We start from the raw sequence: 18,422 nt of genomic DNA, 5'->3' as shown, positions 1-18,422 counted from the left end.
ACAGGACAGTACACTGTCCCATAATCTCCCTCCTATTCCTTTTACTTACTTGCTCTATTTTATTTCAGTACTATCAAACTGTAAGTCTTAAATAATTTAATATTGTATTTAAAATAAAATACATTGTTTCACTGTAACAGCTGCAAGTAAATTAATCACATGTTAATCCTTAATCAGCTCTGTGCTTTGTGACCAAAATAACAGACGGACAAAAAATTACCTTTACTAGTTTGCAGTTGCCTTTATGTAGAATTCATCGCGCTAGTTTGAATAAGGTTATTGAGAGGTTTGAAACAAAAATTAAGATTTGAAGGCAGTATGCAAAAGTTTAGCAAGTGAGGAAGAGCAATTGTGGACTGCAAAGGCATGTATGCAACACTGTAAATGTCAAAGTGTGGCAATTTTGTGTAACTATTAACAGTAGTAACAAGAGTACCTATTAGTGAGACTGCAAGATTCAGCGTCCTAAGTCGGAGCTGCAGCAATATTGTCTTAAATCCCTCTACAGTATTAATTTGCCAAGCTTGTTTACATCCTGACAGCTCCCAGAATGCACTATATTAAAAACATATTATATGTTATGTAAACACTGTATCACAAATATTGTCTGAAGAGCAATGAGTATTAGTTCTACCATAGGCAATGATCAACAGAAACAACACCTATATAGCCCACCATCCTCTCAAATATCTAATTGTGAAATCCCCTCTATTCATGCATGAAGGACTTTTAACTCAAGCCTTCTAACAATACTAGAATAAATTCTGGCCACTAAGTGTCAAACTGTATTTAATAACACATAACTTGAACTTACATATCTTGAAAATCCTAGCTAATCATGTTGTCCATCCTGGAAATACAAGTCCCCAAAACTAAACATATAGTCTTCCAAAAGCACACACCCATCGCATCTATTTTAATAAGTGTTAGCATTTCCAACTTTGCTGTTTAAATTCTTCAAAACTCTATAGGTCCTTCTCAGTCTGCCTTCTCCACCATCTGATTTTCAGCCATCTGTTCAACAGAGAGCTAGAGTGACAGAATTATCCCAAATTTTCTCGACAGATAGATTCTCACTGTCCTGTTTAACAGCAACTCAAGTGTTTAGCCTCACTACATTAAAAAAGAAACCAAGGAATTTCCTGGCCTACCGGTATTAAAAACTGCAGTACCTGGTTACAGCATCTCCAAGAGATTTGCCAGACCTACAAGACAGGGATGTGTCTCGTACATTTAACCCTAAATATACCTCAATAAACTGCTTCAGGAAGTCAGAAAAGACTGCTACAATAACCATGATGTAACTGCCAGCATCTTGGAAGAGAAAATGGACTGAATTTAGGAGAGCACTGCATATAGCTAGAAAACATTTTAGTCACAGGAAGTATCTTACTACACACATTCTTCACATCATCAAGCCTGCACTGGCTGGGGTAAAACCACGAAAGATGGGTTGAATATGCCTTGCACATCTGAAGCTTTAAGGCAGTTGGAAGAGCTGCACAGTATTCATAGAAAAATTTTCTTGCCTAGACTGCATAAAAATGTCCTTGAATAACGTAAATTGAAATTAATAAACGAGGATCTTACCTAACCGTAGTTCTCCAAAATTACCGCATCCAATTTTTTTACCAACTCTGAAGTTAGGGCCAACCATTAACACTCCAGAATTTGAAGAACCAGTTCCACGTGGATTATGGCCTGATCTCCCACTAGGCCGTGCCATTCTTTCATCTGGTTTGTCTTTGTCTTTCTTTTTACTTTCCATGTCAAGTTTATGGTACTCCACTTTGATTTATTCCTCTTTTTAAAAATTAGTATAAGCAAATTCCAATTGGACAAGATGAGAATGAGAACATAATGAGTGAAATGCCCAGCTGGTTACTGTCAGTAAGGAGTCAACAGCAGCATGTTCCTCCTGTTTGCAAAGCCTTGGTGGTATCTGTAGTACAATGTATTGCCAGAAGGCACAACACCAGCAATATTTCCTAGTCTTTAGAGGAATTCTGTTAAAAGAAAAACAAAGTTATTCAAGACACTAAGATTCTTGTACAAAATTACCTTTCCCTTCAACTAGACACACAATTAAGCTTTAACTAATTATATTTGCTTTACAGATCTATGAAAAGCACTACTTTAAGGTCAATTCTACTAGCATGTAACAGCAAGTGATATTGTTGTGACTGAAGTGTACTAAAATTTCAACACTTCAAACAATAGTTATTTTTTAAAAAGCGACAATAAAACCCTATCAAACTTCTCCCTGAATAAGCACACTTCAAATTGATACTTGGACACACTCACTTTACTTTATGCCAGCTCTTCAAATGAAAGCATTTTATTTATTTTCCCTCCAAAGGTATCTGCTGCACAGTTACTGAAGTTATAGAAATATATTGTATTTCCTGAACTGTAATTTCTGAGATGCACAAATTATAAACTCATAGCAAGGACACTCGAGTTCTTTCAGTAACTCCTAGAATCTAAAACTAAACTATGTTTACTTATTCTCCCCCACTATACTTATGTCATAAATCTGTTTCCCTGCTCCCCTTCTCCCTTGTTTAACATCATTGCCTAGACACAAATTCCTACATGGATTTTAGCAAAAACAATCCTATCTTACTACTGTAATAAAGAACTACAAGAAAGCTTTTGTTTTTTAATCTCAGCTATAAGAAAACTGGATATTGCTTTCTCTTTGAAGACAGTGGCGTAAAACTCTGTAATTCAGAAGTTTCTACACTGGCAAAATTCCACAATGAGTTAAATATCTGTCCAAAATTATTTTCTTACATTTGCTTCAATGTTGGGGATACACTGCACTAATGGAGAACATTCTCTGGAAAAATGTATTTCCTGTGCTACAGCCTATTTTAAAGGTAGTTACCAAGAGCTTATTTTTAACACTTTGAACTGAAGACACTTATTTTGTAAACCAATTCCTCACATCACAGCTTACCACAAAATTTCAAAAATCAAAGAGGTAGTAGTGAAAAATAATATGAACAGTCACCCGAATAGTTGCATCTGCTAAATCATACATAGTTACAGAATGGTTTTAACTAGATGACATTTAAAAGTCATTAATCAACAGCTAACATACCACCTGAACAATGAAGTACATGGAAATTTGTTTGGCAAAGAAATATGACCACAATACTGTGAAAGGGAGAATGAAAGGCTTGATCTGAGAAAAATCAAAAAACACAAATGCAGATTACAATCCAAGATTACTTGGTTAATGCCAGGGTAAAAGACTTCAGCAGTGAGTAATGAAAGGGGTGGTTTTTTATGGTACAGGGAGAAGCATTTAAGAGAAAAAGACAGGCACATACTACGTAATCTTGCAGGCTTTCAGATACCCTAAAGTCACCTTCTAAACCACAGATCTCAAAGGAACTGACTCAATGGGAAGCAATAGGTAATTTTCTCTCACCCACCATGCTACAAAAGCATAGTGGACGGGAAGGAAGAAATAAGGAAGCTAGACATTAAGTATGTTGAGGGAGAAGTTCAAAGTCATCATTCAGTTCTTAGAATGAAGGTCAGCACATTTGATGCAAAAGAATGCAACTAGATGTTTTAGGTACCAAAGAAAAGAAAACTTCCATATTTTACTGGCTTTTTCAGAAAGAACTAACAATAAACAATCTTAGAATTTTTAGCATATCAAAAACACAATAAACAACATCAATTTTGATTTCCTGAAATGTGTCTATAATATGGACAAATCTATTACACAGTAACTTATGTCCTCGCCTTTCCTCCTGTCAAAACTTCCATTATAGGTAGGCTTTCTTATAAAAACTGAAATTAGAACCTTTTTATAAGACATGTGCTAAATAACCAACACAAGTCCCTCACATTTTTCCCACACTACATATCAAAAGGAAGACATGCAAGCATTCCTTGTCACAGTTTCTCCAGGACACAGGTGTTCGCTTACATTTTCCTAATAAAATAATCTGCAATTAACTCGAAATAAGGACAATGCTTATGACTTCTTCATTTTGAAGTCCCTGTGCAATATTTTATAATTTTTTTTAATGTATTTACCTTAAAAATACTAAACTTTTTCATGGTTATATTTATTTCTATTGTACTTACCTATGACAGTATTACAATGTTAATGGCAATATCTTCTCTTCACCATTATGCTCACATTCTAGAGGAAAAGCATCAAAAAGAAAAGAGATATATTTATGTAGTATTTGCAATTGCTTAGCATCTAAAAAATTCTGATACAAATTGAAAATACAGGTTTTGGAACTACATTAGTTTTTTTAGATTATTAAGGCAGATACAGCAGATTTGTCTCAAAGACTCAATGTAATTTTTAAGGCTCAGAATACAGACATCATTCAAAGATGTGCATCATCTCAAGCACAAAAGGAATGCATACAGTGTAAGAATTGTAAATTATTTGCAAAATTATTTTCTTGCTATATGATAGTTATGGGCAATCTGTGTGAAAAATACACCATCCTCATTTCACAGCTTGATTTTCTCTTTCATTTTCATTTTTTAATTTCTGCCTACATAAATGAGCACACTTACACCATAAACTTCAGCCCAACATTAGGGAATATTATTAAATAATTTTTCTTAAATTCAAAAATATATAGGATTAAATGTCAGGACAATGGCAAACACCATCAAAGCCAAGTTGACAAAGCAATATCATAGGAGTGAAATTACTATGTTCAAATGTGAAGAAAAAGGCAAAAGTAGTTACCAAAAAAAGTCAAAATGGTATTACATAGAAGAAAAAGTAATCAGATTGCAATTATAAACTAAATCTGTAATCTGTCTAGACTGAAGATAGAAAATAAAACAAGACTGGAAGAAAGCAAGTAACTTCAGCATAGCTGACACGCACAACAAACAACAGCTACCAGAGGTTTCATTTCTGTGGTATAATCTGATAGACTTTTCCAAGCACTGCAGAGAGACTGCATGAAAAGTAAGAAGAGGCACAGTGAAGAAAAGTAAAAAAAATGACAAGAGGGCTTCAACTGACTGACAACTCACGCACCTAACACCTGCAGAAGTATCCCTAGATTAGAGTTCTAAACCTACACATCTCTCCAAATCTCTGCTTGAAAATGTTCCAATTACCACTACTGAAGACTATATTCCACATTAAAACCCTATTCTGTAGCAACAACGACTCTCTAGGACACTACATAAGGCAAAATAAAAGAACAGCTCATTTAAGCATCTTCTTTATTAATACATTTCTCAAATGCCTGATCCTGCAGCAACAGCAGGAACATCACTGTAATTATTTGCAAGCTTACATGTTCAAAAGTGTTGTCATGAAAATGTTCATACTCAAATGTGCAAGTCACCTTTAAAAAAAAACAACTTACTGTCTACCTCACTCCATTTTCATGTTCCAGATTTACTCGTAAACAAACTAATTAAGAGAACATTAAAGTAGCTAAATAGAACATTCCACTGCCCAGGAATTATAAATTTAAATGAAACATGCAACTCTAACTGCTCCCTCAGGTAACATAAACAGCACCCTTCACATTATAATTACAAGATTATACATTGCTGCCAGTATAAGTATACTAACATTTTTCTCTACTTTTAAGAAAAGCATAGAGCAGCAAAAGAGCTACAGAGGAAAATAAAAATTTGATAGACCTTTAAATTACACTGGAAAAAGGAAAAGGACATAAACAGGTTTGACAGTGATAAGCAATGGGATGGTATGCCAGAACTCGAGGAACTGAGTGCTAGTGAGATCCTTAAACTGGTCCAGGAGGTGTCAGCTACAACGGACCACACCCAAAATATTTCCACACAAACACACACAGTCTGAGGATCATCACTGGAATAAGTGAGACCTGGTGGGATGAGCCTCTTGTTTGAAGTGCCATGATGGATGGTACAAGCTCTCCAGGAGGGACAAGCAGGACAGGTGAGCTGTAAGGGCTGGAATATTGCCTGAAGGCAACAATGGCAGGCTGACAGTCTCTGAGTAAGGACTAAGGGACAAAAAAATAATGTGGATGTCATCGTAGGTGTCTACTATAGGCCACCTACCCAGGACAATGATTCCAGAGAATTACCCTGAGGAACGAAGGGACACCTTCAGAACAGCTGCCCTTGTCACACAGCTACACAAATAGGTCCAGAACAGTCCAAAATCTGGGTACTCCTATGATACAGCAACTAATGGGGCCAGCTACAAAAGCTGCCATCCTTGACGTCCTTGATGTGCTGCTTATTAACAGGGAGGATCCCATGAATGAAGTGGTGACTGGTGGCCACCTTGGCTCCAGTGACCACAAAGCAATTGAGTTAAAACCTCCATTATCAGGAGAAAAAGTGACAACAAAATTTCAGTCCTGGGCATGACAAGAGCTCAAGAGCTCACTTCAAGCTGTTCAAAGAACCAGTAAGATGCCCTGACAAAATGGTTTTGAGAGTGCTGGGGTCCATCAGGTCTAGTCATTTTTTAGGCACCACCTCCCAGGGGACCAGGAACAGGCAGTTCCAAAATGTCAGAAGTCAAGTGGAGGAGGCAGAAGGCCAGCTTGGCTGAGCCGGAATCTTCTCTCAGAAATAAGGCAAAAAAGTGAGCTGTATGCCCAGTGGAAGGAAGGTCTAATGAAGAGAAGAACTACAGTGATGCTGCAACCAGCGACAGGACCTGAGGGAATGGCCTGAAGTTGTGTCAGGGGAGATTTAAGTTGGATATTAGGAAAAGTTCTTCACCTAGAGGGTGTTGGGCACTGAACAGGCTCGCCAGGGAAGTGAGCACAGCATCAGCCTGACAGAGCTCAAGAAGTGTTTGGTCAATGCTCTCAGGTACATGGTGTGACTCTTGGGGTATCCTGCGCAGGGCCAGGAGTTGGATTTCAATGATTCTTCTGGGTCCCTTCTAACATGGGATATTTTATTATTTCATGAAAGACCATAAAGAAACAGTCCTGGTTTCAGCATAAGGCATTTAAAATTCACTCAGCCTTCTGGCATTTTCATACCTCTGCAGTTTCTCACCTCTAAAGTATCTGTTCACATACTTCTAACCCCAAGGGCTCATGATTTTTGGCAGTTAAGAGTAATTTAGCAACACAGCTTCTTCTCACATCTTCTAGAGGAGTGAAGAGAAAGTCTCTTGGAAATCTGTGGCAGAGGCACTAGAAACTTTCTCTAACACTACATGTAATTTTTATTGAATGCTTCATCTACTAGTCTTCAACTGAGATGAAGAGCAGTCACGTTCACTTTCCAAAGATCATTTCCATGTTACAAATACATTTGTACTGCAGAAAAAATAACACAAGATTCCATCCAACAAAACTCTTTCAGAAATACTTAAGAGTAGAAAATCTGAAATTCATACTACAAATTTGAAACAAAGCAAGAGCTTCACTGTGAAATCATAATACAAAACTTAAATAGCTAACCAACTATTTCTGCTATTTTTGTATGCCTCATGGAAAAACTGAGCTGTTCTTTCTCGATTAGTTATTACTGCATTATTTTCAATCATTTTTATGTACAAGTCTCCATGCAACAGAGGAAATCTACAAAATTCCAAATCCACAGTAAATAGGCTCATAATTGAAGATCCCTTGAAAGTTTAGGACAGCAGTTTCTAACTGTGAAAAAGTTTTCAGACAGAATTTGAATTGGAAAATATCTCTAAAATTGTATATGATTTAGTTAGATCTATTGTTTATTTTAAATGAAAAATAAACATTTAATGACAGAAGAAGAGCGGATTTCACTATTTTCACTTTAGTCCAATAAGAGCAATGCAGGCTTTCACATGACTTTAACGTGACCAAAAGTTGAACTGCTATTCCAGTGATTTATATTACAAATAAATATGTCTATAGCTTTATTTTTTCTATATTTTCCTAAGCAAAAGCTAAAATAAAACCTTGTTTAATGATTCACTGCATTACTCAATTAAATGTAACCAAATTATTACTTCATCATTTTTCAGATTTTCAAAGCAGAAACAATATGCAAAATCATTAGCACTTCACTCAAAACTAAAGACAAAATTAGCGTGCTGAAATATTCAGCACATAAAACTTCCACAGATGGTACATACTCATGATATCAGCTTTGAAAAACAAAGAACATTTCCAAACAAATTTCTCCTGACACAATTTCTCTCTCCAGCTATCAGTAACCTGTATCAAAATTGCTCATTACTGAATCATTTTACAAGTCTTAGATGGTGCTCTTCATATGAGACCTGAATACAATGAAAACTTACTCATCAACAAGTCATTTTGCTCTAAACAATATAATCTACTTCACACACCTGGGGAATTCCAAGACTAATGGCATCTGATTTTACAGTTTTTAAAAAATTTTTCCCATAAAAACAAAATACAACTTGGTATTATCTGCTCCTCATATTTTCAGAAGTTAGTTAATTCATCAAAGACTATTTTATTCTCCCATTCCTTAGGTACTTATTCTGACTTCAATTAGGTAAACAATTACCTTGGAAGCATTGCAAAAAGAAAATGTAAATTCTCTGAAACATCATCTTCTTCCCCCAATAAAAAAACAAAACAAAACAGTATTTTGCAGTAGATATGAACTAACCCAAGAAATAAGGATGGTCTTTTTCAGCTTCACATGGGAAGACTGCTGTCTACACAATAATAAAATAAGAAGCATACAAGAAGTGGCAATGCACCTAAATAAGATCTTCATCAGGATCAACATTCAAGCAAACAAAAACCACTGCCATATCATTTCTGTTCAAGTTTGACTTTAAAAATACTGAACCACAGAACCCGCATTTGCTACATTTCCTTCACAGAGAAAAACCACATAATACCTTAGTAAGTTTGAAATCCTTCCTAGAGTTTCATCAGCAAAGAGGGAAAACACACAAAGCAACTGCTACTTCTTGATCATATAAAATTTTTCACACTTCAGAAGATATGGGCGTTTATTTAAGAAGGCAAATATAATAACCTAATTTCAAAGGCAAATGAAATCTCTTTGTAACAGATCATGCAGGAGTTCAACTGTGCAGTTTATTTTTCAGTGTGCATGGCCTCAAAACACTTTTATTTTGATTCATGGTCTTCAGCGCTCCAAAGCAACTAACAGATCACAAGTGCGCGTAAATTTTCTTTGCCTTACCAGAACTTCCCACAATACAATGTTTGTATCTCAAGTACCTTCTACACTACCATTTCTTTCTTACTTAAAAAGTCTCAGTTTTCCACAGATTCTTATTTTCACTTTCTGAAACTCAGACAACAGTACAGTTCTCGCAGAATTTGGTCTTTTCCACATCTGCCTTCTGCAATACCAACCTATCTAGATTCCGGTAAGTTTTGGAAAACCAGGAAGAGAATTTATTAATTTTGGTGTACAAATTCAGCATTCCTAAAAAATATGATTGTTTTAAAATATGTATTTGCTTACTCTTACAGATATGTACAATTTTCCTCATAAAACAAGGGTTTAGGTAATGGAATATAAGTCTACATACACACAGTCTCAATCTTCAAATACATATGAATGAGATGCACTCAAAGAAGCACACTAATTGAAAGTGTCAAGGTAAATCCAAGTATCTTTCTTATGAAAGAATTTACATAAACAAGCCTTCTAAAGTCTTGTTTTCATCTCCAGTGGTATATATATTAAATAAAAAATTACATTTTTCTCTTATCATATCAACTGCCACATACTATATTCAACAAAAAAAAGTTAATTCGAGATTCTAGAATAAGCATTTCAATTTTCATGTATATAGGCATTTTTCTAGGGAAAGTACAACAACAAACCACATACGACCACATATAATCCTCCTTTAATGCACAACACCCAAGAGAGAAACAGCTTTATTAACACATTTAATCAACCACTTACCTGTACAAGAACTAACCAAAAACCCACCCCATCCTTACTGAAGTTTGTTTAAGAAGTCTATTCTAGTTAAACTAGTATAATTTTTCTTGTACCAAGGTTTAAAGTCACATGAACATATCGGAGGGCTGCCAATATCCAAAATTCGGTATCTGCTCTCTACACTTAATTTTGTCGGTTGAAAGTCTACTACCTAATAAACAATAATTCATCCTTCTGCAACACCAACTGCCAGCTATAGTCAAACTGCTGTCACATCAGAAGGCATGTAAAGTACTGGGGGTAACCCTAACTCAACACAATTTTTTCACAAATGACTTTTTCACAAATGAATTTTTTCACAAATTAGCCTGGACTAATTAAGTAGCAATTAAGATCTATCTCCAAGCAATCTCCATCTCTGAAGAGATGAACAAACATCAGCTGAGATGGCTATCGCAGGTCACTGCAAAAACATTTTTATTTTCTCATTGATCCAGAAGGCAAGTTTGGCACAAATCTATGAATTACACTTCATCATAGACTTTCACTACAAAATCCTACCAACTTCACTTAAAGATTCCATGAAAGTGGCATGCAGTTACTTGGTTAAAACTTCTGCTCATGCATCCTTCTTGCACTTTCCTGCAATCACCATTTCAGAGTAAAAGCAGGAAGTCAGTTTTCAGAAAGGAGAGCCATAACACAAAGAATAATTTTTAAAATGTAATGACACTATTAAAGCTGATTTACTAAAAAGAGCACAGAAAGGACAAAACTGATGGTTAAGCAATATTTCAGTCATTTGTTTCTTCACATTTCCACCACCACAACCATACAGACTTAAATGGGCTACATTGTCCTCAGCTGGCAGAAAGCTAATGCTGAGCTAGCTAATACTACATAATGGAGGCGTCAATTTTCTACACAAATAATTGTACCACAGCACACAACTATTATAGCAGAACAGAAAGGTTCAGATTAGCCTAAGGCTAGGCCAGAGAATCTGTGAAGTTAACATCTAGAAGTTAACATCTAGAAGTCAGAGAAGAAGAGTATTGCATTTCATCCAACACCGTATCTGAAGACAAAATTAAGTAGCATTGTGAAACAATACGGTGTTACATGGGAAAAAAAAAAAAAAAAAAAAAAAAAAAAAAACCATTTCTGAGAGTCCAAAAGACACTAATTCTGTCTTCAGGTTAGATTTTGGATAAGCTAAAATACATCATGTACTCTAGCATTCCACAGTGATTGTGAAGATCAGTTTTCAAAATTAAAAGTATTTTTAGTTCTCTGATACAATTCTCTGTCACTTAACTTTGATTACATGGTCAAATTCCACTTCAAGAACTTAAGACAGGAGACAAGTTCAAGTTTAATAACTCCACATGTGAGGAAAGGGATAACTCACAGTACAGGAAAATGTCTCCAGACTAAGTTTTGCAGCTATGAATCTGTAAAGGATTTCTAACAATAATAAACTACATGGCAATCAAATGATTCTGCTGTCTTAACTGTCTCCATAAACTAGATAGGTACCTTCTACAGCAGTTCCAAGTATTTTACTACTACGCACACTTGCAAGTCTCCTCTCACTTGCATGACTTTCACTGAAATGTATACCTAAAACATCTCTATCAAATTGAAACTACAGTTCTATAGTCTTCAAAAGGCTACAAAGCATTTTTCTTCTGTTATAAGTTTAATATGGAATAAAATGGTATGGATAAACACCACACCAATTGGAATCATGCTTGAAACCTTCATATTGAATGCATAATATGCACAGTGACACAAATTTAAGGAGAAACACTAGCCACAGTTAAGATCTTGGATTCATCATTATTGATGTAATACAAAACATATTTAAAACAATGCCTTCCTATGGAACTCAGAGGAAAAAACAAGTCTCCTAGTGTTTTACACAAATTCAAATGATACTGAATATGAAATCATCTGATGTAAATTAAAAGTTCCGAGAACAAAACAACCTGGTGCTGTTGACATCAGTTTTGCCAAGGTCTGATGGCAGTTACTTAAACTACACTGATTTTAAATCAAAACAAAATTCTCAAGCACCAAAATGAGAAAATGTCAGTATGTTGATGTGGGCACTTGTGTGTAGTTAAATTCTTGATGTGCTACTTAGGAAGATTAAAATAGAATCTTTCCTCAAAAGCATCAACGTTAGCTAAACTTAGCTGCCTACGGATTAGTGTTCAACACCCACACAGTGTAGTCTCTTCACCTTTCTGGTTATCTTCCACATATCCACAGCATTTGCAGGCCACCCTCTGATACATCTTCAGCTCTCTTTCTTCACAAAACCCCTTCTTTTTTCCCACATGAAAATGTTCCCTTCTTGCTCAGTGAAGAGAGATAATCTGTTGCTTGCCTAGTACTACAACAAGCTGCAAGCTGAACATCTCTCAAGCTACTACCACACAAAGCATAAAACATCCTTCCTTCACCATGGTAATGGTTAATAAATATCTACTATCTAAATTAGTTTTTATGAAGCTTATAGGAACTTATCTACACAGGCATAACAATCTAAGCTTGGTTAAAACTGCCCTAAAAATTCCACATTTCTACAGGCAGCGGATGAGAGAACCGCAGATCAAAAATATCTAATTTCCTTTAAAAACAGACTCTTTTTCAGGAGAAAATTCAAAGTACAATCAACAGTATTTACTTAAAGGTATCCCAAACAATAGTGAAAATACTGTTGGAAAAAATAAAGCAAAGACAAAGAGCATTTCTGTAAAGACATTTTTCTCTCCATCTGACAAAAGCTTAAGAGCAAATTTAGTTATTCTGTCTCCCTCTTTTCTGCTGAAAAAATTCTGTGCTCCCTCTTTACTGTTAACCATGAATTCAAGTTTCATAATTTTTTTACTTCTCCAGATTTAAAGATGCCTCAGCCTACCATCAGCAAATGTTACACAGAAACTTTAACAACCTGATACACTGAGCAACCTGCTGACAGAATATTGCAAGAAATGAATGAGTGCCAACTGAAGTGATCTTCCACAGAAAGTAAAAAACATTCCATACTGAACTTCTGTTTCCAGAAGAAAGTATTTGTAAGGTGCAACTAAGAAAATACTAGTGGTTGAGGTTAGAAGCGAAACATGTCTCCCACAACACTTAAAGCAATCATGTCCCTGACTTTAGCCTCTACAGTATTACTTCATCTTCCCAAGACTACCGCACAATTACTTAAGATTTTTAAAAGCTGTATTTTTACGGGCATTATCTACATTTAAACTGACATCAAAAATATCAATACTACATGAAGTTAACTATGTTCTTCATTATAAGCTAGCAGAACTCCTCTAAAGCAACACTGAATTCCTTTAAAGATTGCTTTATATCATTATATTAAAAAGCTGTTGAAACATGTTAACAATCTGTTAACGACTTCATTCAAATATAATGACATAAAATGGAAAATGCCTGGTGCCTTAAATACACAAAGATACTCACAGGATTCTTCCACACATTATAATACAGTTTTTAAATAGAACTTTCTTCTAGGCTGCAGACATGTGTCCTCTCCTGGACTAAATCACACCTTCCAACATCACGAAGGGAACCTGTCAAGAAACCCATGCTTTTAAAGTATTTTCTACAAAAACAGAAAGTGCACCAGATCCAACATTGACCAGGTAACTAACATCTCAAGCTCAAAGACAAACTGAACCAAAAGGAAGAATTTTATGGGTTCAACAGAATCTAAGTCTGAAATCTGCAAAATGCAAACGACAAAATGCAATTAGACAATTTTGATGGGTTAGTACCATGGCTCTTCTCCTACTGCATGTAGCACACTACCTGCTGCTGCCATCGCTCACCAGCATCAGCACTCCCATGCCTCAGTGAAGCCACTACTCACTTACTCAGAAAACCAGAAAGCTCACAAACTCATTAACTCTAATCAGGAGAAGCTAAACCAACTCAGAGGAGGATACAAGAGACAGGATGGAGAGCAAGAGTGGAGCTACAAAACTGCACAGCCAGAAATGGAGCAGGGGAATGCCCCACATTAGAGAGAAGGGCCTTCCCAACACAGCAGCACAGCCACGACGACTGGTGTTTCACAGCCCCTCAAGTGCATCCCTACAAGCACATCACACCCCAGTGACCTCCATACACAAACTGCCACCCTAACACCACCTGCAGCTCTGCTTCTGATCAAAACTGCTCCATCTACATCTGAACAAAGAGCATGGCAATTAATAAATTACTCAATGAATAACTGCAGAGAATACAAGTTGAGACAAACCACATACTTGAAATTGAAATCTAGGCTCTGCTTGTCATTAAACATCTGTATTTTTGGCCTACTGAAAAGGACATCATCCTTCACTGTTGTAGTCCACATCCTGTCTTAATCAAAAATAACATAATCAAAACACATGATGAAGAGTATAAATCATCACACAGGGAAACTGGAGGAAAAAAATGTACTTCTAGGAAAATGACGTTAAATTAACTTAGTAAGTTACTTAAATTACTAAGGTAAGCAAAACTGTTACTACGAAGTCTTGGTATGTTGAAAGCTAAGCTGGCTATACAGAGAAGATCCTAAAGCATAGAAAAAAACAGTTGGAGTTATATTAATGATGTTACACACAAAGGCAAATTAAGTAATAAACTTACTTGAATATGCAAATCCTACTTGCGTGTGTCATGGGCTTCTGTGACCTACAGTTATCTGAGCAAACATTTGGGCAAAGATATTTCTGCTGATCAGTATGTCTCCCATTCCTAACTCCACAGCACAAGGCAGGATACCAGATGCAAACGGCAAGATAACTATTTTAGCTTTTCTTACCTACAGAATATACTTATTTTGTACTAAATACACTTCTTTTAACAGCCAAATGGGGATTTTTAAAAAAGGTTCCTACACAAAGTCAAAAAAATCAGATAAAGGAGGTGGTGAAGAGAGGGAAGTGTAGATGCCTAAAATGTCCTCTGTAAGAAATAAGGAATATGCAGTTCAATAAACATGCTAGAAGAAACTGGTAAACACATTTGTAACATTCTGAATTTTTTGTATATTTGATATTATATATTTATCACAAATATTTGTATTTTTACATACATGCATATTTTATACATAAGTATTCTCTCCCCCTTTTGTTAGAAAGGAACCTTTTCATAAACATAAGGTAATGAATATATCATCTATAAAACAGCAGAAGTAAGTATAACAGGTGAGATAAATCTCACCAAAATAAATTATTCCATACTATATAACTAAGAGTTTCATAACCTCCTTTGAAAGCTAAAGTTTAAGAAAGCTACCTAAGTAACCACAATCCAAACCAATTCCACATCATGGATCTGTGTGTGATGTCTCCTCTTCTATATCCTCCCTATGCCAAAGAGGGGACATTAAATTTTAAATGGCTTACCTAAGATCACAGGGAGCGACAGATGTTTCAATCACTGACTTTATCTGTTATCATCACCCTAGGTTTTAACTACCTTCTCACTAGACTGCTTTAAAATGCCTGCACAGTATTAAAAAGATTAAGGATTGTCAGAAAATATACAACAATTAATTCAAAGTTACTTTTTCCCTTTTAATAGATCAAGGAAATCAATTATATAGAAGTCTCAAAACATTTTTGAAAGTATGTTAAAGGCCCAGTGTACACTGGAAACACAGCATTCTATTTACATTAATAAATGACTCCCAAGTATTACGATCAGTTTTAGATCATTTAAAACCAGACCATGGCTGAAAAGAATTGTCCCACTCTTCCCTCAGGCACTGTGAGGCAGTTTGTTCAGGAAACATCAGGTGATGTATTAAGGGTTAACTGAGAACTCTAAACATTAATTTGCAGTTGAATCAGTGAGCCTAAACTTCGAAGAAACAGCACATCTAACTCTCTAACAACTTTGCTATTCCTGTGGTTGGTGTGTGGTTTTAATTACATTATTATTTTTATGTACAACATCCCAAAAAAATCACTCAAAAGTAAAAAGAAAAGCCTGAGTAACAAGATCTAACTATGCTTTGTCTACAACAGACTGAAAAAAATGTTCAGCTGGAGAAAAGTTAGATAAAGACTGTTAATACAGCTGATCAGTACCCTGTTCTTTAGCAATTTCTTTTTTGTAATTAGAAGATATTGGAGAAAAGTAACCACAGTCACTTCCCTATTCCTTGTAGTCCACTTACTGTTGTCTTAACGGCATAACTAAACTAAATTATTCTTAAACATCAGAAGACTTCCTAATCTTTTTTTAACAAATTTTCAAGAAAAGAGTAAAAATATTAGAAATACATGTAACTGTGATACTTCTAATCACCGAACCATTCAGCACAGTAACTAGTGAACCAAGAACAATTCTATTTTCATAGGACAAACTTTGTGGATACAGTGGGGACAGTAAAATTTGATACAATGCATGAGCTTTAGTAATGCAATTAATTTAGTTATGAAAACTTAATTATGAAAAACTTGATTATAAAAAAAATACAAGAGGATGTAAATTCAATCTTGTTAATTGTACATTAATAGTCTGGACAAGAGAAAAACACTTTTGCAGGTTCAGTTACTCTTTTTTTTAGGGGAAGAACAACTTCAGAAGGGTTATGACACGGCCTGCCACAGGTTAATTCTCTTAACTAATCTTAAATATAGTTATCTTGATCACACAGAAGAAAATAAAGCTCTACAGAAAATGTGATGTATCAGAACTAGTACTCTAGATTTTGAAAATCATTTACACTTTATAAGCCAATGATATTCGATAATATTTGATTTTATAAGCCAATATTTGATGCAGAGTGGAAAGAGAAAAAAAGATTAATTTAATTAGCTGAAAGTCATTCTCAACTGATGTAAATAGTCTACCGTTTGCCAGGAAGTTTCTCCATTTCAGGTCAGCACAACAAAATACCACTTTTTCCCTCTGAAACACTGTTTAACTGTTTTTTTAATTTCAATTAAAAGAAATTGACTAAAGGATATCGAGGTCGGTCCCCTAAAATATAGTTAGCACAGAAACTTCTATCTCATCTTTTCCCTTTAAAACAAAACCGCATTACTCCCGTCTTGGATTTTAACAACCTGGGAGCAGCTCGGGATAAAAATCATTCACTAGATGAGTGGGTTAAGAAGAGGCGTGAGTCTAAAGAGCAGGTAAGGTGTTTATTCTTACAAGCAGTCATAACGCAGGCAGCAAGGCTTAATATGCTTAACAGTGTGCTTCACTTATAATCATGCTTAAGCACATGGACAGTATCCATTTCTAGCTATGTATGCTCTTACAACTGATCTTAACTATAAAATTCAGCAAGAAAAAAGTCTTCGTTTATACTGCGTTTTTTTTACACATCGTATGTCACTTCAAGACTCATTAAGAGTGTAGCAGTAAAATGAAAAAGAACGCCTGAAAATAAGGTCTGTCCGAGTTCCATGGTGAATCACTGAAACATTACTATTAGAGATTTTAATTAATCAAACTTAAAACCACTGCATTCAGAGTGTGCCCATAAATAACTTCCTGAAAAGGAAAATAAAGGTAAGAATAAAAGAGCACTAACAGCCCAGTTTGCCCCTAACCTGCTAATCTGCTAGACCAGCACAATCGCACTCCAGCAACCTGCTTCAATAGACCAGGAAAACAAATTTACTTGTTCCTACAAACCCAGCTTGGTGCTCGGTCAGAACAACCGTCGCCAGCAGCACCGACACCGGCCGTCACACAGGGAACCCCACCGCCGCAAGCAACTCCCGCAGGACAGGGCACTCGGAGGTCCCATAGCCGCGGCTTTTGCCACCCGGGAGCGCAGCCACAGGGAGGCGAGGGGCCCTCCCAGCGCCGGCCGAGCCCCGCCGGCACCGCCGGCGCACCGCACCCGCCCGGGGCACGGCCCCGTACAGGCGCCGGCTCCCTCTGCCCCGGCCCGGGCGGCCGCCCTGGTCGCCGCCGAACTCGCAAGGGGCTCTGCGGCCCCCGCAAGTCCCGCGGCCGCCAGGGTAAGGAGGAGAGAGCCAGCCCGAGGCCTCGGCCCACGGGGGTTCTGCGACCGCTGCAACCGCCGCCGCTCCGAGAGGCGGTCGGGGACAGCAACCTACCGGGCAGCCCAGGGGAGCGGAACACAAGCTCGGCGTTCGGCCCTTCACCTCCGGGCACTGCTTCCCGACCCGCCCCGCCCCTGGCGCGGGGCTCCGAAGCGGGGCCGGCCGGGGCGGCACCCCGAGACGGAGGGGAAGCGGCAGCGGCCCCGAGCGCCCGCCCCTTCCCACCGCGGCACAGGCGCCCGGGCAGGCGGGACGCACCGCGCGCCCCGAGTGCGGGTGATTGACAGGCCGCGCCGGCCACTCGGGGGGCGGGAAGCGAACGTCAGGTTGGGAGAGGGGGCGGGGCTTACTGGTGGGCAGAGCCGACAGCCAATGACGGCGGGGTGGGGCGGGGCAACGCGGGGGCGGGGCCGGGCCGTGGCGGGGCCGCGCCGGCGGCAGCGGCCGGAGGGGTCGGTGGGAGGCGGCCGGGCCCCGGCTGCGCCGCTCCCCTCACGAGTCCGAGATCGC

At 37.5% G+C, this 18,422-nt stretch overlaps 1 protein-coding gene across 6 annotated transcripts in view; it reads right to left on the bottom strand.

Moving 5' to 3' along the window:
• Positions 1-18,128, bottom strand: part of CSNK1G3 (casein kinase 1 gamma 3) — a 71,324-nt gene extending 53,196 nt beyond the window's left edge. For 3 of the 6 annotated variants that reach the window (XM_084224524.1, XM_084224526.1, XM_084224527.1), the window contains exons 1-3: positions 17,967-18,128; positions 4,111-4,168; positions 1,591-2,006 (exon numbers count right to left, since the gene is read on the bottom strand). In XM_084224524.1, the coding sequence (XP_084080650.1) occupies positions 1,591-1,768 (178 nt within the window). In that variant the 5' untranslated portion in view covers positions 1,769-2,006; positions 4,111-4,168; positions 17,967-18,128. Of the gene's footprint in view, positions 1-1,590; positions 2,007-4,110; positions 4,169-13,347; positions 13,434-17,966 lie in introns of those variants that run through there. The other 3 variants (XM_084224525.1, XM_084224528.1, XM_084224529.1) reach the window with 3 other exon arrangements.
• Between the last annotated feature and the right edge of the window lie 294 nt (positions 18,129-18,422).

This window comes from Fringilla coelebs (genome assembly GCF_963513975.1).
Source record: "Fringilla coelebs genome assembly, chromosome: Z".
Taxonomy (NCBI): domain Eukaryota; kingdom Metazoa; phylum Chordata; class Aves; order Passeriformes; family Fringillidae; genus Fringilla; species Fringilla coelebs.
Note: the sequence above shows the minus strand (reverse complement) of the source record. Positions and strands in the feature narration are given on the sequence as shown.